Source organism: Neofelis nebulosa, chromosome 3 (genome assembly GCF_028018385.1).
Source record: "Neofelis nebulosa isolate mNeoNeb1 chromosome 3, mNeoNeb1.pri, whole genome shotgun sequence".
NCBI classification, from domain to species: Eukaryota; Metazoa; Chordata; class Mammalia; order Carnivora; family Felidae; genus Neofelis; species Neofelis nebulosa.
Window position 1 is genome coordinate 49,757,803 of NC_080784.1, and position 22,823 is coordinate 49,780,625.

Below are 22,823 nucleotides of genomic sequence, written 5' to 3' on the forward strand. Positions count from 1 at the left end.
GCCCCAAGTTGGATGTAAAGATTACCTAAAAATTAAAAAAAATCTCTAAGAAAACAAATAAAAGGAGAAATACCAAAACAATTAATGGACATATTTTAATGACACCACACCTATCAACTTAAGAAAGCATTAATTTAGGGGTTAAGTGTCTGGCTCTTGATCTCTGCTCAGGTCAAGATGTCACGGTTTGTGAGTTCGAGCCCTACATCGGGCTGTGCACTGACAGTGCGAAGCCTGCTTGGGATTCTATCCCTCCCTCTCTCTCTGCCCCTCCGCTGCTTGCTCTCTCTCTCTCTCTCTCTCTCTCAAAAGTAAATAAATACACTTAAATTTTAAAAAGCATTAATTTAAAAACACAAACCTCTTCCTTCCTCTCAGGGATCTTACCTCTCTCAGTTAAATGACCCAAGCTGTCCCAGGTTCTGAGAAGTTCCCACACATCAGAAATTATTGGGGCGCCTGGGTGGCGCAGTCGGTTAAGCGTCCGACTTCAGCCAGGTCACGATCTCGCGGTCCGTGAGTTCGAGCCCCGCGTCAGGCTCTGGGCCGATGGCTCGGAGCCTGGAGCCTGTTTCCGATTCTGTGTCTCCCTCTCTCTCTGCCCCTCCCCCGTTCATGCTCTGTCTCTCTCTGTCCCAAAAATAAATTTAAAATGTTGAAAAAAAATTTTTTTAAATAAGTAAATAAAAAGAAAAGAAAAGAAAAAATAAAAGAAATTATTTTCTTGATTCTAACACCCATTTATGAATGGTGTGAGCCCTTGCTCAGTCCAAAGTGTCTGTCATTCACCAATGAGTAGAATATTTACGGAGCGCCCTCTATGTCCCAAGTACTTAGCAGTTAGAGGGGAATGCAGAGATAAAAGACAGTGTCCCTGCCTCAGATGGCTCCAAGTTGAATGCAGGTGAGAAATAAGTAACCACTTGTCACAAGGCAGTGGGAAAGTATTATGACAGGATTCTGTTTCTGGCGGTTATACGAGCCCATAAAGGAGAGAACTACACCAGACTGGAGAGTGAGAGGAGAAAAGGACACACCGACCAGGTAAGATAACCTTGGAGATGAGTTTTAAGTGATGAGTAGATAGAGCCACTTTAAAAAAAAGGCGGGGGGGGGGGGGGGGGGGGGGGGAGGCAAGGGGACTCACCAGGAGATCCTTGGCCTGTACGAGGCCATGCCGATGAGAAGGAACACGGACTATTTTGGAACTTGTTGTGCAAGGTTGCTTAGGGCTGGTGTACAATACGATTGAGTGGGAAATTAGAAATGAGGTTAGACAGGTTGCCCTGCTGAGCTTGGATTTTCTCTGAAGCCAGTGGGGAGCCAGGGAACTATTGTAATCAATGGGGACAAAATGAAATGTGTGCTTAAAAAGGCCCCTACTCAGTTAGCAACCTAGAAAGAAACTTGGAGCAAATTCAAAATGGAGAGTAGAAGGCCAGTCTGGAAACAGTTAGGGTAGTCTAAGCAAGATATGAGCAGGACCAACCCCAGGGTACAGATCTGATGAATCAGGTGGGGGCAGGGGAGGAACTAAGGGAGCCTGAGTTTAGGTCTCAGGATTAGGCAACTGGAGGAAAGGGAGCCACATTGCTAATAAGACAGGAGATAGAGGAATGGGGAGAAGAGAGAAATCAATGTGGTTTAGAGAACGTTGGGTTTGAGTGTTTATAGGATAAATACTAACACGAAAGCCCCTCCATTAGTTTGGGCTCACTGGGCAGAGACTAGAGTTAACAGAAAACTAAATTATAGGGGTACCTGGCTGGCTTAGTGGGTAGAGAATGTGACTACAGATCTCAGGGTCATGAGTTCAAGCCCCATGTTGGGTGTGGTGCCTACTCAAAAAAAAAAAAAAAAAAAAAAAAAACCTTTAAAAAAATCTAAATTATAGACTTTATGTGAAAAATTATGACTGTGTTGGGTGTTGCTTTATTTTCTTTTAATTATTTTTTTAAATTTTGCCTTTACCCTCAAAGTGGGGCTAGAACTCACAACCCTGAGATCAAGAGTCACATGCTCTACCAACTGAGCCAACCCAGCACCCCTTGCCTTGTTTTGTCTTTATCTTTACTGTCTCCTGTTTGACCTGTCTTACCGAATCTTCTTTTGTGAACATGTAAGAATTCTCTAATTGTTTGGATTTAAATGGTTGTCTCCAAGTGCTTTTAAGTACTGGGAAATTTCTTTTCTTGCATATTTTTTTAAATGTCCCTTTCTAATTGGTAACGCTAGGATATATTCACACAGTGATATAATGTGTTACCATTTAAAATGGTTTGTATTTAAAAATATTTAACGAATGGGGGAAATCATTGTGAAGTACTCCTAAGTGGAAAAGAACGGGTATGATACATAAATAGTGCATACGTATAAATAGTATGTACAATAGGATTCTAATTTTCAGAAAAATATGTGTGCATCTATACTTAGAAGAAAAAATGGAAAGAAAAACAGCAAAATATCATTCTGAGTATTGAGAATTTGAAATGATTTTTTATTTCCTTGTTGTGTCTTTATGCATTTGCCAAACTCAAAACAATGCATACTTAATATCCCAGGGTTTAAAAATTCATATTGTTTCCAAACGGTTTGCCTTATAAATTTATTCTGTATCTACAGTGGCAAATTTTAAAACCGAAAATAAATTCACCAAATCGGCAGAAGTTATCTCTGGATTGCGGGACCAAGAGCAATAGGTTTTTCTTACACTTTTTTGCATTTTTTCCCCATAATGGAAAGGTTTACAATTAGAAACAGGTTTTTAGGAGGAAATAGATTTCATTCCTTCCTCTGGCTCATAAAGTTTCACTATCAGGAAAGAACCTGGTGTTAGTCATTTGCACCTCTGTGTGAATTTGACACCTCTCCCTCAGAGGTATTTACTGTCCCCTTATGTTCTCTAAGAGGAAACCTGAGTTCCATAATGTCAGATGTCACGTAGCTGAGCCCACCTACTATCCCACCAGACTTCCTTTTATTTTTTTTAAGTTTATTTACTTGGAGGGGGGAAGCATGAGCGGGACAGGGGCAGAGAGAGAGAGAGGGAGAGAGAGAGAGAATCCCAAGCAGGCCCCACACTCAGCACGGAGCCTGACTTGGGGCTCAATCTCACAAACCATGAGCTCATGACCTGAGCCAAAATCAAGAGTCAGATGCTTAACCCTCAGACACACCCAGGAGCCCCTCCTCCTCCACCCAACACACACCGGACTTTCATAAGGAGTTAGGCCCTCATAGGAGATGCCCTCTTCATGAGTCATCCTTCTTCTGCCAGGGACGAAGAGCTCTTGTCCACAGTTTTCTCCTTCGATCACCTTTCTTTCCTATTTCTGCTCCTCAGTGTTGAGTGTTCAGATTCCTTGGCTAATAAAGCATGTTGGCTGCATGGAGCTACTTATAAGAAAAACCAGAGCAGCCTCCAGTGGCTGGAGAGGTGAATTCCTCCCAGATCTCTTTTTCTTGCTCGTAACCCCAAACCGCTTCTTTTTTTGCTTTTTTCTCCCAGTTCATTTATCCCTACAAGTCCTGGATTTTCTGAGGCAACACAGTTACAAATATTCTGTGCACATACCCTTGCTTTTGTCAGATCATGCATTTTCGATTCTTGGTTCAGGAAACATGGTCACCATAGATGACCTCCCTAAGAGCCTCAAACAGCCCTGAAAAGTCAACGGCGCTGGGTAGAAATCAGAATTCTCCATCTACAGGTGAGGAGGGAAGTCTCCGTGAGGTTAGGTGGTTTGCCACAGGCAGTGAAAATGGCCTAGAGCCAATACTCAAGCACTGTGTTCCTTTATTTACTCCTGTTTTCCTGGGCTCTGAAATTCCCTTACTAGACACAAAACCTTTCATTCCATCTTTGGAAAGAAGTCCTAGATGCCAGCCGAACTTGAAGGAAATGACTCATTGTGAACAGCTGAGTTTCCTAGATAGCTGAGGGCTTGCTTCCCTATCATCCATTTCCACTCCTTCCTCCCTGCTTTATCCCCCTTCCTCTCCTCTGTTTCCCTCGATTACTTTCAAACTATTTGGAATAGTCTATGCTGCCTTGGAGTGTGAGTTACAGCCCCCACCCCTATCCACATGGCTGCTACAGCCACTGCCTAGCAGAACACGCTACATAAGGAGTAGCAAGCCGGTTGGGGGGGAGGGGGAGGAAAACTGGGTCTACATTTTTCTAGAGCACAGGAGAGGCACCAAACTTTCATCATCACCTTCAACCATCCAACACAATATACGGCAAAGTTGCTTGCCTTCTTAGGAAAAAAAGAGCTGAATTTATCCTTTGTGTGACAACACAAGAATATCCTGATAAACCTAATAATAGCCTAATATTTATTTAGTGCTTACCAGGCACCAGACACTATTCTAATTGCTTTACACATATGAATTCCTTAATCAATATCCGTGCATCGTTCAGTTTTTTTGCAATCCCGTAAAACAGCAATGCTTGAGGAGCTATTGAAGTATGGGGACTATCTGCCTCTACATTTTTTAATTCTTGGATTTTTTTTTTTTGCCTTTTTCTGAAGGCATTGCTATTAGGTTGCAAAATATCACCATTCTAGATTTCTGATTTGCTTCCTTTAATCTCCTACAGATTTAGAAGGAGAAACCAATCATGTTGAAATTCTATCCAGAGAAAGGTAAATATGCATTGATAAGGGCACATACGTAAAACATATTAACAATCATGACCGTGTGGCACCCAGAGAGAAATATATTCGATATATCTGTCTCATTCCTCTTAGGTGCCAGAGGCTTTATTTTAACTCTTTATGTTGAAATAATTTCCAATTTACAGAAAAGTTGCAAGAACAGTACAAGGAACTTCCATACACTTTTCACCAACCTTTCACTAACTCTGGGTAGAAGTATCTCAGTGAGTTCATGAGGTATAATTTCTCAGGATCACTAGTAAAGAATGTCACCATTGTAGGATGTTTAGTCTCATCTATGAAGAACTTACCAAACTCAACACCTGAAAAACAAATAGTCCAGTGAAGAAACGGGCAGAAGACATGAATAGACACTTCTCCAAGGAAGATGGCCAACGAACACATGAAAAGATGCTCAATATCACTCAGCATCAGGGAAATACAAATCAAAGCCACAATGAGATACCTCCTCACACTGGGCAGAGTAGCTAGAATGAACAACTCAAGAAACAACAGATGTTGGCAAGGATGTAGAAAAAGGGGAACCCTCTTGCACTGTTGGTGGGAATGCAAACTGGTGCAGGCAATCTGGAAAACAGTCTGGAGGTTCCTCAAAAACTTAAAAATAGAACTACCCTAGGACCCAGCAATAGCACTGCTAGGAATTTACCCAAGGGATACAGGGGTACTGATGCATAGGGGCACTTGTACCCCAATGTTTACAGCAGCGCTTTGAACAATAGCCAAATTATGGAAAGAGCCCAAATGCCCATCAGCTGATGAATGGATAAAGAAGACGTGATTTATATATACAATGGAATACTACCTGGCAATGAGAAAGAATAAAATATGGCCCTTTGTAGCAACATGGATGGAACTGGAGGCTATTACGCTAAGTGAAACAAGTCAGTCAGAAAAGGACAGATATTATATGTTTTCACTCATATGTGATCTTGAGAAACTTAACAGAAGACCATGGGGGAAAGGAAGTAGAAGAAAAAAAAAACAGTTACAAACGGAGAGGGAGGGAGGCAAACCATAACAGACTCCTAAATACTGAGAACAAACCGGGGGTGGATGGGGGTGGGGGAGAGGGGAAAGTGGGTGATGGGCATTGAGGAGACACTTGTTGGGATGAGCACTGCGTGCTATATGTAAGCAATGAACCACAGGAATCTACCCCAAAAGCCAAGAGCACACTTTACACACTGTATGTTAGCCAATTTGACAATAAATTATATTAAAAACAAATAAGTTAATTAAAATTAAAATTAAAAAAAAGAACTGTTTAGTCTGTATACATTTACTCTCCTAATTTTTCCTCCCACCATGAATGACTAAGAATCAGCTAAATTAATTTTTGCTACCTATTTTCAACCTGAAATCAGAAGTATGGAAATCCCTAGAGACGTCATTGAGACCACTGACCCGATGAACTGTAGAAGTTAACTTAAACTATTTCAGATTGAAGAAAATTAATCCCAGCTTCTGGCTGTACTATATATTTATTCATAACACACATGTATTGCTAGGAACATTTTGGGATGGTTTTGGTTTGTTTTTCAATGTTTATTTTTGAGAGAGAAAGACAGAGTGTGAGTGGGGGAGGGGCAGAGAGAGAGAGGAAGACACAGAATCTAAGCAGGCTCCAGGCTGAGCTGACAGCACAGAGACAGACCCAGGGCTTGAACTCGGGAATGGCGAGATCATGACCTGAGCCGAAGTTGGACGCTTAACCGACTGAGCCACCCAGGTGCCCTGCTAGGAACATTCTGTAACAGATCTAACACTGTCAGAAGTCCTATTTATCTATTCTTGGCCTCTAATGTGGAAGCACATCTGACTTCATCAAGGATGAAGAATACTTTATAAACTAAAAAAAAGTCTTTTAATTTCTCTCCAGTCCTCCCTTCTGCAGCCAAATTACTCATCAGTAAAAGTTTTTTGGTGTTTTGTTTTGTTTTGTTTTTTGCAAATGATTGTATTTTCTAATCTCTGGAATCTGTGTTGCTAAAATGAATTTTAAAAGATTGACAGGTAAGGACTATGTCCTGCACACGGTAGAGACTTTCAGTGCTTAAGCTAGTGTTGAATTAAACACCACGCTGATTTGAATTAAATGCTGAATTAATGCTAAATTAAATACCAGGAGGTTTTGACCATTGGTGAAAAAAATGTCAAGATGATCTTCCTCATGGTCTCTCTAGACCACGCTCCCCTTCGTGCAACCCAGAACTGGACATACTCCTTAAATTTGCATTTATTTAGTCACTCATTCAACATTTATATTGTAGGGTATCTGTTCTCTTAAGAAAAAGCCAAAAAAAAAAAAAAAAAAAAAAGGAGCAGAGGCACCTGGCTGGCTCAGTCGGAAGAGCATGCAACTCTTGATCTTGGAGTTGTGAGTTTGAGCCCCATATTGGGTACAGAGATTACTTACAAATAAAATCTTAAAAAACAAACAAATGAAAACTGTATTGCTACCATAAATGATTATTTGAGCACATACTGAATTGTTGCCATTCCTACTCAGCTCAAAACACATAAATACGTTTAATGTAAAATTATACTTTAGAAGTATATAACCATTTTTAATGTGTTATAATATGAAGTGCACAGTACCACCTGTGAAATAATCTCTACACTCAACATGGGGCTCAAATAACAGCCCCAAGATCAAGCATCACATGCTCCACTGACTTGAGCCGACTTGATTACCCCAAGACTAATCACAGCTGTTGACATAACTCTAAGTGTACAAGAAATACAGGGGTAGAAGAAAATTTTAATTGAACTATGAAGAAACAGTCAAATAAGTCCAGTATGTGGGACATCCTTTAAGGCAATGGGCTGGTATGTCTAATAAGCCAATGTAATGAGGGGAAACATGGTGGAGGGATTGTATTCTTAGTTCAAAGGCCTAACAACCAAATGTAATTCGTGAACATCGGTTGGGTCGTTGTTGAAAAAAATACGCTACAGAAATTTCTCCCCAGGGTGCGCCTGGGTGGCTCAGTCGATTGAGCTTCCGACATTGGCCCATGATCTCATGGTTTGTGAGTTCAAGCCCTTCATGGGGTTCTCTGCTGTCAGCATAGAGCCCTCTTCATATTCTCTGCTCCTCTCTCTCTCTCTCTCTCTGCCCCTTACCTTCTCTCTCTCTCTCTCTCTCTCTCCCTCTCTCTCTCTCAAAAATAAATAAATAAACTTAAAAATATATATCCTCAATTGGAGAAAATTGAGTATACCTCTTAAAATACATAGAAGAATTACTATCAATTTCCTTAGGTTTCATAATGGCACTGGGGGTATATATGAGAATGTGCTTATTTTTAGTAAGTACATGCTAAGGTATTTGAGATAAAAGGATGTTGGGGGTCCACAAATTAATTATAAATTTATATTTATAAAACAGCAGAAAATTATGTGTGTATGTAGATAGATAGATATAGATATATCTCAGCAAGAAATTAGAAATAAGTCACATACATATTTATATAAACATGTTTAGACATACACAAATAGAGCAAATGTGACAAAACATTAACAACTGTTAAATCTAGAGGATGAAGAATATTCATTTCACTATATTTTTAAATTCTCTTTAAGACTGGAATTCTTTAGCATAAAATGTTGATGAGAAAAATACACAGCAATAGAAAGGAAAACCTCTACACACCAGAAACGGGAGGAGTGCTAAGAGAGGGACGAACCCACGGGTCCCGCAGCGGGGTGAAGACCAGGCAAAGAGGGGGGCTGAGTTTTCAATGAACAAAGCAAGAGTTGGCCCCACAGGCGCACCAGGTCCTGCAGAGACGTGTAAAGTTAAGAGCTGGGAGCAAATACTCGTCCAGCAAAACGAGCAAGAAATCTGATGCTGACAGAGGTTGAAACAAACATGCTCAGAACCTTGGAGGTTGAACTAAACATTCCCAGAAACTTGGTACCAGATCGTGAGACCTCAAAGAGAAGCGAAGACCTATATTAGCGGCCCATTCTCCTCTAGCTGAGGCTGAAAGTGGCCCCAAGGGAGAACAATGAAAACGAAAACTATCTACACCCACATGGTTTGGTGTCTGCTTTAACACGCCCTTCCTATTCCACGGCCCCTTCCTATTCCACCGCCCCTTCCCATTCCACCGCCCCTTCCCATTCCACAGCCGTCAGTAGCATAATTTTGCTATCCCAGGTGATTTGTATCCAAGAAAGGAAAAGTTGCAAATAACTTTGTAGCTCATCATAGGAACTCATCATAAGACCCAGCGATTCAAGAAAGCATCAACACAGAGTTCACATTCCAAGACTCTTTGAATGCCTTGTCTCAAAACCCTCACCTTGCAATTGCCGCAAATCCCAAACCCTTATATCATGATAATTACCTCGTTGCAACCAAGTCCCTGAGTTGAAAGACCTGCCTTAAACCACAGTTCAACATCCCAGTCAGTCAGGTCTTGTGGAGACGCTATCTGTGGACTTGTCATTCTCCCTTCCTTTAATAAGCAATAAACACAGTTTTTTGCTACCAAGAGGTTATTTGGGTACGATTTGGGAAGCCAGCATTCTACAAGGACAAAGAAAAAACTCTATAGCCAACAAAGGAAAAAGGCAGATTACAATAAAGTCATGGCAAGAATATTGAAAAAAAAAAAAAAAAAAAAAGACTTTTCATCAGCAAAAATAAATGCTGGAAGACAAAGAAGTAATATCTTTGATGTGCTGAGGAAACAAAATTGGAACCAAAATTTCTAAAGTGAGGCAAAATATCATTTACAAGTCGAGGCAAATGAGAAATTTTTTGACACTTAAGCACTTAGAAATTACTACTAATAGATCCTCACAAAAAGAAATACTAAATAAGAAAAAATGAACCTAGAAGGGATGAAAAGGACAAAGAAGCAAGAGTATGCAGAAGAATTGTTAAAATATGCTGGTAAGTCTAAATAAATACTGAATGTGAAAAAAATTACAATATCAATCATTTTGTGTGTGTTTTCAAAAACCAGCTGGCACTCCCAGTTAAAGATAGCATATTAAAAGCTACCATTTGATTCTGCTTCTTCCTGAAGCCCCACAAAAAATGACAATCAACAGATTTTTTTTTTCAAACATGAACCCCACCAGAATGAAAAGAACAGGAAGTATTTCAGCAGCAACAAAATGCTGGATGCTGAAAAGCAGGAGGCAAGTCAGTTGGGGAATATTGGCGATCGATCTGATTTACAGGACAGAGCACCCAAAAGGCCAGGCAACTGGCAACGCTAGCTGTCAGTAGAGGTGAGCGGAAGACGGACGAAACCCACAGACTGCACTGGGCATCTTTTCAGGTGAACTCGACAGATCTATCACTGCACATCAGGCATTTGCTCTTCCCCTCCCCCAGCATAAGACTGGAGGCTCACTCTCTGAAGATTAAAAGAGAGGGTCTCTTGACGAGGGGAATATCAGGGGTGTTTGAGCACGCTGGTATCCTACTAAAAACAGGAGGATGCCCAGGAAACCAGGCTTCCAGAAGCCAAAGGAATTCCGAGAATGAGAATAAGAGGAGATCCCAGGGCAACGGCTCTGCACTAGCGTAGAGATGAGGATAGGTCAGAAAGGTCCAGAAAAGACTTATGGGGAAAAAAAAAAAAAAAAAAATGACACTGAGAAAGTAATTGATGTATTTGCCAAGAGGAGATTTAGGCAATTAGGGGAAAGTGTGAGGCTGAATTAGTGAGACATCTGCTGGAAATTAAACAAACAATAATTCTTAACTGAACGGAAAACAAAGTTATGCAAGAGAGGAAAAGTAATAGCAAACAACATGGTTCAACTGTGAGTAATAATTATATTCACACTGGCTACTTATAAACAAAATTATGATATAACTGTTGAAGGCAAATGCATAGAGGGCACGTGGGTGGCTCAGTTGGTTAAGCATCTGACTCTTTTTTTTTTTTAAGTTTATTTATTTATTATTTATTTTGAGAGAGACAGAGACTGCATGAGTGGGGGAAGGAGAGAGAGGGAGGGAGGGAGAATCCCAAGCAGATTCCGCACTGCCAGCACAGAGCCCGATGCGAGGCTCAAACTCCCAAAACTGTGAGATCGATCCGGACCTGAGCCAAAACCCAGAGTAGGATGCTTAACTGACTGAGCCACCCAGGTGCCCTGAATCTGACTCTTGATTTCAGCTCAGGTCATGATCTCACAGTTTGTGCATTCAAGCCCTGCACTGGGCTCTCGTGCTGATAGCGCAGACCCTGCTTAGGTTTCTCTCCCTCTCCCTCTCCCTCTGCCCCTCCCTCCCCCAAAATAAATAAATTAATTAAAAAAAAAAAAAAAGACAAATGCAAAGAGAGGGATGTTTGTCTATATTTTGGTGGGGGACGGAATAAAGAGAAAAAATCCCTCAATGTTCATAGTGAGAAATCAGTAGGGAATGTCTAAAACTGAAAACTCAAAAAACAGCAATATAAACGTATTATTGAGAGAGAGATAAGATTAAAGAAATACCTGGCGTTTTTCAATATGTTTGCTTCCAGGCAGTAGGGAACCAGGATGAGAAGTAAGGGCGAAGGGGGAAGACCCAGATGGAGAGCTGTAAGCAGAGGGTTGCTATTGTTTTACAAGTATTGCAGAAAACACAGATTTTTTTTTCTTTTAATTTTTTTAACGTTTATTTATTTTTGAGAGACAGAGACAGAGCATGAGTGGGGGAGAGGCAGAGAAAGAGGGAGACACAGAATCTGAAGGAGGCTCCAGGCTCTGAGCTGGCAGCACAGAGCCCGAGGCGGGGCTTGAACCCACAAACCGTGAGATCATGACCTGAGCCGAAGTCAGATGTTCAACCCACTGAGCCCCCCAGGCGCCCCTGTAGAGAACATCAATCTTTATGCGTGTTATGGGACTGATGACCATGAAAACAAAGAATTTTTTTTTTTTTGAGAGAGAGAGCATGAGTGGGGGAGAGGGTAAGTGGGGGAGAGAGAGAGAATCTTAAGCAGGTCTCCCAGGACCCCTAGGATCATGACCTGAGCCAAAATCAAAAGTCGGGTGTTCAACCAACCGAGCCACTACCAAAGAAATTTTTCTAAGGCTGGACTCAAAGTACTGGATAATAATGACAAAAAAGATGGGAGAAAAAGTATTTCTGAAGGAAATTAAAATAAAAATCTTCACGTAGAGAGTGAAAGTACCAATTAGATGTAGACTTTGTTTAACTTAAAAATTGACAGAGAACAAAAAACCTAGGTAAACCCAACCAAAGAAGGAGGGAAAAAAGAGTGAGAGAGAGAGAGAGAGAGAAAGCATAAATTGAAAAAGACACAAAATAAGATGGCAGAAATTATTTTCAATATATCAGTAATCACAATAAATACAAAACGAGAATCACTATTAAAATAGCGATTTTTTAAACCTAGTTATAAATAGTTTATACGAGTTACACTTAAAATGAAGTGTATATACATGTATTCCAAAGATTTTTTTAAAAGTTTTAGACGACTCACCAACTAAAAAAAGTTATAGGGGAGCCTGGGTGGTTCAGTCGGTTAAGTGTACCGAGCAGACCTCGATTTCCACTCAGGTCATGATCTCACAGTTCATGAGATAGAGCCCCGAGTTGGGCTCTGCACGGACAGCACAGAGCCTTCTTGGGGTTCTCTCTCTCTCTCTCTATCTCTCTCTCTGCCCCTCCCTGGCATGCTCTCTCTCTTTCTCTCTCAAAATAAACATTTTTTTAAGTTATAAATATTCATTTTTTTGTAAACCTGTGAATGTTATGTATCTAGGACCACAAAAATGGGCAGAAGTAGACCAAGGGATTAACAAGTCCATAAACCTGGGAAATTTTTTTTTTTTAATATTTACTTGTTTTTGAGAGACAGAGACAGAGCATGAGAGGGGCAGAGAGAGAGGGAGACAACAGAATCTGAAGCAGGCTCCAGGCTCTGAGCTGTCAGCACCAAGTCCTACACAGGGCTTGAACCCACCACCAAGAGATCATGACCTGAGCCGAAGTCGGACGCTCAACCAGCCGAGCCACCCAGGCGCCCCAAACCTGGGAGATTTTAACCCATCTCTCAAAAGCTGATAAATCCGGATTAAAGAAATAAGGATATAGACTATTTTAAAACGTTATATAGGATGAAAATAAAAATAGAAACGTCCATTCCAAAACAGAGATTAACTATTCTCTGCAAGCATGTGCAGGATATTTGCTAAAATTGGCCACACAGGAAGCCACTAAAAAGAAAATCTCAACCAATTTCATAGAACGGACATTGAAAATTAATTCATATGGATTGCTGAAAAATTGAGAAATGTAGATGTTTTTAAAGCACAAGATAGAAATTATCTGTCATTCCCCTTTGGCTGGAGATTACCTCTTTTAATATTCGGCGTATTTCCTCTCAGTCTTCTTCAAAATGTGTATTTATAGCTGCTCTTCTTTTTATTTTCTTCTTTTTTAAATAGGGACATTTGCTGCATTTTCCCTTTTGATTCTTGCTTTATTTGCGAATAATGTCCTGGTTCATTTCTGCTAGAAGAGCTCTAGCCTCTCTAGAGTTTATTTTCATTCCAAAGCCAGGCTAATTGCCATAACGTGTGGCTCTTAGAAGAGAGTGAATATTCACAGTGGTCAGATGTGCTCACCTAGAGGTAAACCAGAAGGAAAGGGGCTACCGAATGCATTGGATGGAGAGGTGGAGAAGGATGGCGTTAGAGTTGAAGCAAAAACCAGACTGTCACTCTACCAAAAGGACTGCGTACCTCCCCGTTACCCCCAATTCAGACCCAGCAGGAGCCCGGCAGAGGAAATCCGAACACCCGGCTGGCTGACGCCGGAGAGGACAGGCCCACCTATCCCACGTGGGGACCTGGGGGGAGAGAAGGTGCTAACTAGGGGCCCAGGAAGAAGCCGAAGGACGGGCACTGGGAGAATTGGGAGAATGGAGAACTAGAAGAGTTAAGTCAGAATCAACACGGGGCGCCTCGAGTCTTCTGCCCCGCCTCCCCTCACCACACCACACGCCCACCGCTAAATAAAGTCGCCACTGTCTGTCCTCTGCTTGCTACCGCAGCCTTCGGGTGAAAAGGCCATCTAAACTGGCAGCAGAGCCCTGTGGACGAGCCCAGGAGCGGTGGGCGTGGCGGCACTTTGGGCGTGGTTGGCGGGAAGCCAGGTGCCGCTTCTGCTTTGTCTTGTGTAGCCGAAAGCCACTCGGTGCAGCAGCCGGCGTCTCCAACCGCTCCAGCCTTCGGCGCGCGCACCTGGCGGATCCTGCGGGTGGGAGCCACGCCCCCTAAGGGCCCAGGGCTCAAGGCTTGAGAATGCCTTCCTTCCTGTAAGTTACACTACGTGCCTGACACGCAGTAGGGCTTGGTACGTTTTAGCCATTGGTATTCTTTTTCTTTAGGTATGCGTACTTGCTACAGTGATTTGAGGCACAGGCTTTGGTTTAAAACAGTCATGGGTTTAAATCCATGCTCAAATCCCACGTATTAGCTACTTGGCTGCTGCAGGGTAGATTTACCACAACTCTAAACCCATTTCCTCAACCGTAAAATGGAATTAATAATATCCACTTCATGGGATTAAATTAGCTAATCTATGTAGAGCGCTTAGCGTAGTGCCCAGCTCACAGTTAATGGTAGCAGTTGAAATTACCATTTAACACATGGTTGTTGGTCTTCCTTCCTTCCCCACCCCCCACTCTCCTTCTTCTCCCTCTCTCTCTCTTATTTAAATATTTTTGGGCGAAGGAGGCATTTCTTTTGAGACCGTTTGGAGACCTATTCCTATTTTTTAGTAGCCTCATTTTTCCATTTTAGTTCATCCCCATATAGTGTGTCCATTCATGGCTTCTAGTACTGAGAGCAGAGATTTAAAGAAATATAGAAGTAAAATATAGGTCATAGGTCCTTTGATAGATGTCTGTATCAACACAAAGAAAGAAACAGACAAAAGAGAGTGAATCTAGAAGACTTTTTAAAGGAAGTGATTCGTCAGCCTCATCTTGAAATATATACGTTTGGAATCAGATAGCCTTGGGTTTCCACCTGTGCTCTGCCATTTACTAGCTGTGGGTGAGTAAACTCATCTAGCCAAGCGTCAGTCTCCTCATGTATTCAGTGAAGGTAATAACACCCACCTAAAAATTGGGTGGGATTAAATGAGCTGATAAATGTGAAAGCCCAAGGAATTGACAGATAATAAATTATCAATACATGCTGCGTCTATTAGTTTCGTCCCCTCTCCTTTCCTACCTTCTCCATTACCTTCTCCCCATTAACTCTTTCTTCCAGCCTCCCTCCCCCTCTTGTCCTTAGTTTGGTGTCATCTGGACCTCCTAGTTACAAAGAAAAACATAAAGCCCCTTGAGTTGTGGGTTGATTCCTAGTAATTTAATGGTTTTCATGAAGATGTTGATCCATGGACAATCTCTATAATAGCCCATAAACATCTGCCCATGAGGTCTATAGCATGCTTTAAAACATATTTTTCCTGCTTTTTGAGAAAAGTCAAATGCAGGGTTGAAATGAAGGCCTTGCCAAAGGTTGAGGTCAAGTTCATCTACGACATCTTCTCAACCTACCAACCCTAAAGACTCTGTCATTTAAAATGAGATTTGTCCAGTAATATGTGGTCTTTCACAATTTGACTTATGGCAATTTTTTACTGATTTTTTCCTGGAACGACAGAGTACATTTTCAACTTTCCCAGGCCAAGCCTTTGTTTTAAATGATGAGGATTTCATTTCTGCATGTAAACTCCAGAGCCAAGAAGGCATGGAAAGGAATTGAGTTTGCTTCTCCAGAAGGAAAAGGCCAAGAAGACTGAAATTGGTCTGTGCTGGAACTTCCCCTTTAGCACAGAACTGACCTAACCCAGAGATCAAAGCCTCATCTCCCACCCCTACAGGGAACACAGTCAATCTTGATTTCAGCTACAGTTGCTAATGTCTTCTCATCTGAAACCAGGTCCAGGGTGATCTTATCTACTTCCTGCCTCCCTCCCGCAGACAGCTCTCCTGGAGTCCGCCATCTACCTGGTTTTCAACAGCATCATCTGATGCCATTCATTACCTCCCCCACCTCCGCCATCACACAGTGAACTAGAGACTGGGTACCCCAACACCGTCCTTGCCTTCCACGTGTTGACAATCTTGTAACTGATGAGGTGATTAGAGTAGAAAAGTAAGTCGAGGTAAACCTCACTAAAAGCACAAATGAAGCGGTTTGGGCGTCAATTTCTTCCAGAGTCAGGGGGAAAGTGGCGCCAGCCAGGAGCTGAGCTGGTGGGAGTGGCTAGCTGATAGAAATCCACCGTGCCCTTCTCCATGGTGTGGGGTCACTATCTAGAACAGTTAAGGACATGACCTTTGAGTGCCACTGCCAGGATTTGAAGCTCAGCTCAGCCCATAACTAGCATGTGGCCTGGGCAAATTACTTGGCCTCCCGGAGCCTCAGTCTCCTCTTCTCTAGCAGGGGACCTGATAATACTCTGTATCTCACAGACCGGTGGTGAGAACAAACAGAGTTACATGAAACACGAGGTCTATAGTAAATGCTAATAAGGGCTACGGATCGGTGTCATTTATGACATGGTGCTCTTGATACGAAATGGACGAGCGAGGTGCACCATCATGTCTGTGTAATTAGTTAATGCTGCCAGGGGAGGAGCGGGTGTGTTTAAGGCGCTGTCTGGGACGACTTGTATAATGTCATCTTCAAGCAAAATGCCTTGTAATTGGCGCAGCTCCGAAAATACACGTCTGCTGGGGCGTGCACACCGGGCGGGGCTGTGGTCCGTGTCTGGTCTGCAAACACCCGCGGGCGAGCCCACGCTGCGCGTCCACTCGGACCGCTGGGTGTGAGGCTGTGTCTCTGCGTGTCACCGACACACACACACACACGCTGATATGAGCCCTGCTTCGACGTGCGTGTCATGGCTTAAAAATAGAGGCTAATCCGTCAGCCGGTCTCGCAGCGGCGGCGGGGGCGGCGGCGGCGGCGGCGGCGGCGGGAGAGTCATGGCCGTGGGGCTGGCTGCGCCTGCGATCTGCCTCCGGGACTGAGACCCCGCGCCGCGCTCGCACCGAGGTACCGGACTGCGGGGGGGTGGTCGCCTCCCCGGCGCCGAGAGACTAACGGCTCGAGGCTGGGGGCGGGGTGCGGGGCAGGGAGCGCCCAGGCAGGGGACGCGGGAGCAGAGCTGGCCAAGCCCCCCCCCCACCCCACCCCCCACCCCCGGGCTGCCTCCCCTGCTCCCTCAGCGCCTGGCTGTCTGGGCTAGCCGGGGCTCGGGCGACAGCCATGAACCTGTTACAACCGCCACGGCGGACGTGGGGGGAGGGGTGCCGCGGGCGAGGGCCCCTGGAAGCGGCTGATGGGATTGGAGAAGGCGGAGGGGCGTCCCCCGGGACGGAACGGGGCTTCTCCAGCCCCGGGGAGAATTCGAGTCCCACCGAGCTCTTCCCTACACCTGGTCTCCTTCCCGCTTCCTTTTTACCATTCAGCATCACACAGGCAGCAGAACCTGTTTGGAGAAACCGAGAAACCGTGGTTTGGGAATAAATTGATGGGGTCTTTAGGCCTAAGGAGACAAGGCAGATGATGATGATGGTGGTGGCGGTGGTTGTGGCTATAGTCCCATATTTCTGTGCTTCTTCAGCCTCAACCATTGCAAAATTCTCTCTCCCTGAACACCCTAAGATCCAGGCTCCCCTCAGCGGTCGTGATCCTAATGCCCCTGCTTCCTAAGGCCTGTAGGTACATTGTCTCCCCTGGCCTGGGGGAAAGGAGAGCTGGGGGGGGGGGGGGGGCCCTGGCTGGCCATGAAGGATGGGTTCCCAGAGTGTATGCATGTCAAAGATGGCCTCTCCCTACTAGACTTTTGGTTGAGGTGTAGGGGGCAGAAGATCAAGAAGGGGGACCCTTGGGACCAGCCCACCATCACAGTGGGAGAGAAGGAGGAGGAAGAGGAGACGGGGTTTTGCCAAGTGGTCTCTCTGCCTGAAGGGCCCAGGAAGAGTCTCCAAGGCTGGCTCTCTCCCCCACGCTGCGCAGGCTTCCCCTTTCAGAAGGGCCAGCTGGCCAGAAGGGCCCTTTCAGAAGGGACAGAGCCTGAGGCACACATGCTAAGCCCCTCACTGCCAATCCCATGCCCTTCCTAGGGGTCACTTGACTCCAACAGCAACACAGATGGTCACTGCAGCCTCTGAGCTCCTGGGCCTGGCAGGATCCCTCATCCTTTCCCTGCCTCCCCCTTCTTCAACCCCCCAGCCTCCACCTCTCCCCAACACACCCAGACACACTACTCCAGCCTCGCTTGACTCAGAAATCCTCACATTAGAGATGAGGTTTAATCAATAATTTCTGTACGCTGATCGAAGGAGGGTGGTTTGTCTGTCGTGCACATAGATCGGTACCTTCTTCCATTAGCTCATGCATCCAGCAAGTGTTTTTCAAAAATGTACACTTCCTCTTCTTTGCTAATCCCCACTCACCCCATCCCCCAACAGACACTTCCCATAGCACGCTTAGCTCTGAGGCAGTGATAGGGCAGCAGTGGGTTAAAGCAGCCCATCTCTCTGGCGCTGAGGAGACAGGCTTGGCATATGTCATGGCCCCAGCTGCTGCTGCCTTCCTGCTAATTCTCTCTGGGTGGGTCCAAAGCCACCCCTCATTCCCATCCCAGCTCCCTAAGCTCTTTGCCTGTGGCCCCAGGCAGATGAGACCCAGATTCAGGCTGGCAGGAGCTCCAGCAGTGGGCATGGCCACCCAAATATCAAATATGTGTGTGTGTGTGTGTGTGTGTGTGTGTGTGTGTGTGTGTGTGTGTTTGTGTACGTGTGTTGGGCGTGGGGGTGGAGTGGCGGAGCAGAAAGCCAGCAGCTGGGCATCTCCCTTTCCCCGTAAACAAGGACATGTGACTCTCCCACCTCCTTGTGCGGCTGAGCCAAAGAGCAGAAAGGAGCTGCGGCAGCTTGAAGGAGAGAATAATTGTGGAGGTCCCCCTGCTAGGGCCAGGCTTCCCTTCCCTCCCTGAGGATCCTCTCCCCGGGGCCCAGTCCAGTTGGCAAGAAGGGGAGCCTCTGCCCTAGGCTCACTCAGGTGTGCCTCCCATCCGTTCCTCCTCCAGCAACAGCCACCTGGAGACGCATCCTCACGGCAGCCGCCCCTGCAGCTGCCGCACGGTTTCCGCCACCTCTAAGATGTGCCCCGGTAACTGGCTCTGGGCGTCTATGACTTTTATGGCCCGCTTCTCCCGGAGTAGCTCAAGGTCTCCTGTTCGCACTAGAGGGGTCCTGGAAGAGATGCCGGCTGTTCAACATCCCTTCCTCAATGTCTTTGAGTTGGAGAGGCTCCTCTACACAGGCAAGACAGCCTGTAACCATGCCGATGAGGTCTGGCCAGGCCTCTACCTCGGAGACCAGTATGTACCTGGCAGCCCCCGGGGTCACTGCTGAGCGTGTGTGTGTGTGTGTGTGTGTGTGTGTGCATGTGTGCGCGCGCGCACGCATATGCATGCAAGAAGGAAGGAGAAGGGTGGAGGGGAGGCGCTGACTCGTGTTGTGGGTTCCAGGTTGAGGACTGAGGGGTAGGGGTGCATGGACAGAGAGTGGAGGATTATGAAGATACCCAACTCTGGACAGAAAGTCTCTGTTCACATAATAATGTCATTGATTTAGCAAAATTAATTATTGAGTGCCAGTGCTACAAACCGGACATAATAGATGACTTCTCTGACCTTCCATCTATTGTGCTGTGATTCTGGGGGAGAAAAAAAAAGGCAGGCAGTGGGAGCCAGGAAGTCGGTAGTAAGCTGAAGGGTTGACCAGGCAAAGCCACGATGTGTGCAGAGGTTCTGGAAGATGGGGGCCATGGAGAGAAGAGCATCACGGGAAGAGTAGTCCTCCCCTCTCTCTCTCAAGGGCGTTACAGTGTACAAGGAGTTTTTCACATGCATTTTCTCTCTTGATCTTCACAACAGCCTTGTGAGGTAGGTACCACTATCCCCAGGTTACAGATGAGGAAACTGAAGCTCAGAGAAGTGGTGACTGGCCCAAGGTCACACGGGGCGTAAGTAGCAGAGCCAGGACTTGCAGGTTCAAGTTCAGTGCTCTTTCTACTTGAGGAGTTTGCACTGGACAGGGCATTTGCCCTGAGATATGGCCATGGTGCCTGAGAGGTGTCTACCACTGAGCTGAGGGGTGTGGGCCAGACAGACACCTGAAGGTGACATCATAAAACGGTAAATGTGGGCGTGGAGTAACTGGTGAAACATGAGAAGGTTCTGGGTGTCAAAGAGAGCGTAAGGTAACAGGGGAGCTAGGTGTGGGAGCAAGGGCCAGAATCACAGCACCTCAAGGTTACCAGGGAGGTTAAATGTGAGCTGGCCCAACAGCCCACCTGATGTCCAAATTCCCTCTGCCACATCCATGCCTCCACACTGACCTCCTCCCTCTGCTTGAATACCCCGGTGGCAGGAAAATCATTCTCTGCCAATGATTGAAAACCATTCAATCTTTCTTCAGCGTGATTCCATGGCTGGGACAGACTTCCTTACACAAAGTACAGATCCGGTGAATTCTTCCCATAGATCAAGTCAAACCCTGCCACCTCAGAGCGCTCAATATTTTATCATGTTTGTTGTTCACCCACCCCGTAGTCTTCTCTTCCCCAGGCAGAACCTCCCCAGTGCTCTCAACCCTTGCTCAAGGACGAGACTCCGGGTCATTGCCCATCTTGGGTCCCCGCTCTGGGTCATCAGTAAGTAAGGCAGACGCATGGAGCCAATGACATTAGCTAGGCAGCAGCCAGGGGGGAGACGAGGGCTCCTCGCTCCAGAGCCTCGCTTCCCCACCCTCCCTTTAACCTCTACCCAATGCAGGGACATAGCTAACAACCGCCGGGAGCTCCGCCGCCTGGGCATCACCCACGTCCTCAATGCCTCGCACAGCAGGTGGCGAGGGACGCCAGAGGCCTACGAGGGGCTGGGCATCCGCTACCTGGGTGTTGAGGCCCACGACTCGCCAGCCTTTGACATGAGCATCCACTTCCAGACGGCTGCCGATTTCATCCACCGGGCACTGAACCAGCCAGGAGGTAGGAGGGAAGAGAAGGGAGGAAAGAAACAATGGACATTAAGTTAGGGGAAAGCCCGAGGGTTCAAGTATGGAAGAGATTTTAATGACATGACCAAATGCTTAGCGTATAGTATCAAAGAAAGAAAAATGCCCTCAACTGTTTGCAAAAGGCAATGCATGAAAAGGAAGGAAGGAGATAATCCAAAATGTTAACAGAGTGGCGATGATAACGCACTCGGGAAATATCCCCTGGGTCCCCATTCTGGGCTAGACCCAGGCTTCCGTCGGTGATGAGTGTCTCCCTGTGAGTTGCTGAGCTGAGCTGCTGTGTTGTCCATCTTATTCTGTCTGGGCCTCCCGGGGGGTCTTCGTTCTTCCCACCGCTAGTCTGCACCCCACCCCGTCTCCCTGCACCCCTCCTTACCTGTCTTCCTCCTCACCTGTCCCTGCAGCTCTCTCCCTAGCCTTCTCCACCCCCCACCAACAGCCCCACAGCTGCCTCGTGTGTCTGTCCTCGCAGGGAGGATCCTGGTGCACTGTGCCGTGGGCGTAAGCCGGTCCGCCACACTGGTCCTGGCCTACCTCATGCTGTACCACCACCTGACCCTCGTGGAGGCCATCAAGAAAGTCAAGGACCACCGAGGCATCATCCCCAACCGGGGCTTCTTGAGGCAGCTCCTGGCCCTGGACCGCAGGCTGCGGCAGGGTCTGGAGGCATGAGGGGAGAGGAAAGGAAGTCAGGCCAGGTGCATGGGTCCCTGGCTTCCAGCTGGAGGGAGGAGGCCCAGATGTCCCACTGTCCCCTGTAGGCGGGAGAGCGACAGGGCTGAGGCTGCCACCACTGCTGCTATTTGCTGGGAGGGAATGGGGAGTGAGGTCGGGTGATGTGCTGTGCGCCCAGGAGGGAGCTGACCAGAGAAGGAAGCAGCTATGGTGTAGGTAGACGGCAGTCCTGGGATTCAGACACCCTGGATTCCAGCCAGGCTGCTCGCAGTGACCCAGAGCCCCTTCCCCCCATTGTGCCCAAGTGTCCCCCCTCACTCCCTTATCAAAACAAAAGTGCCATCTCTGCCCCATGCCTGCGCAGGGAGTCGGGGATGCCGCAGGCACGAACGTGATGGTGTCCCCTTGTGTGTAGATGGTGGTGTAGAGACAGACGGTGCAGAGAGGGTGTGAAAAGCTGTGAGACCAGAGGGAGAAACCCACAGACGTGTTACTCCAAGCACAGGAAGAGGAAGTGTGGGAGGATTGGCGCTGTGCCCGTGGGCGCTGGCTGCGGCCAGAAGCTGCAGAAGGGCATGGCTGGGAGCCTTTAGAGGGTCGCTCACTTGCTGGCTGCAGGTGTCTCCAGGAGAAATAAAGACGGTGGACAAGAGAAGAGCCTTGTGAAGTCATTGACAGCTCGTAGGGGCTCCCCACCTCCCTTCTGGGAGCCCCCGTCTTGCTGGAGATAGCCACAGTTCCTGACTCCCTCACAGTGGTCATAAACCCCCAGTAGTTCTTAGGGATGGTTTCTTTTCTCTCAAGTCCCATTTTACGTGGGCCACAAGCGAAATCTTGAATTGTTATTTCCCTCCATGTCCACACAGGGGCAGCAGAGGACCAAAAACTTCAGGCTTGCAACCAGTTGGTGTAGCTGCTGGCGGGGCATGCCCTCCTCCGTCTGCCAAGCTTAACCTAGGTCCCTATTCCCAAACTCAGGGGTGTAGGAAATAATACCTTCGTTTTCAAACATTTCTCATTTCTCTATCAAGTCCCCATCGTGATGGGATCGAATACCCATGTTAAATCAACCCCAGCCTTAAATCCTACATTCAGGGGTTCGGGTTTTGCCTGGTTACCAAGGAGTTGGAGGAGAGGGAAGGAGGCTTGAGGTGATTGCTTCTTCTTGTAATCTTTCCAGGTTTGCCTCATTAGAGTGTAACAACGTCTCCTTAGTAAACTGATAAAAATTTAGACTCACCCACCAGAGAGAATAGTATGGTCTTTCTGTTCTCCCAGCTGCCAAACTGCCAGCTCCCACGTCCCTCCTTTTAAAAAAGACAAGTTCCCAGAGCAGAATATCTGCATGAGTAGAAGGAGACAG

The 22,823-nt window shown here is 46.2% G+C and overlaps 1 protein-coding gene and 1 long non-coding RNA gene across 2 annotated transcripts; one reads left to right on the forward strand and one right to left on the reverse strand.

Annotated features, from left to right (window-relative positions):
* Nucleotides 1-16,294: 16,294 nt before the first annotated feature.
* On the reverse strand, nucleotides 16,295-18,921 carry LOC131506767 (uncharacterized). Its single transcript, XR_009259134.1, has 2 exons — nucleotides 18,794-18,921; nucleotides 16,295-16,756 (listed from the first exon to the last, which is right to left on the reverse strand). It is a non-coding gene; the product is annotated as an uncharacterized LOC131506767 (long non-coding RNA).
* DUSP26 (dual specificity phosphatase 26) lies at nucleotides 18,863-22,115 on the forward strand. Its single transcript, XM_058720729.1, has 3 exons — nucleotides 18,863-19,083; nucleotides 20,542-20,756; nucleotides 21,258-22,115. Exons 1-3 carry the CDS (start codon nucleotides 18,863-18,865, stop codon nucleotides 21,455-21,457), a joined length of 636 nt encoding a protein of 211 aa, XP_058576712.1. The 3' UTR covers nucleotides 21,458-22,115.
* Nucleotides 22,116-22,823: the final 708 nt, after the last annotated feature.

Excerpts from the sequence above, each read along its gene's own strand:
- DUSP26 (XM_058720729.1), top strand. The coding sequence starts at position 18,863 with ATGTGCCCCGGTAACTGGCTCTGGGCGTCTATGACTTTTATGGCCCGC. Across the intron at positions 19,084-20,541 it reads GGCCTCTACCTCGGAGACCA|GGACATAGCTAACAACCGCC; the intron begins GTATGTACCTGG and ends TACCCAATGCAG. Across the intron at positions 20,757-21,257 it reads GGCACTGAACCAGCCAGGAG|GGAGGATCCTGGTGCACTGT; the intron begins GTAGGAGGGAAG and ends CTGTCCTCGCAG.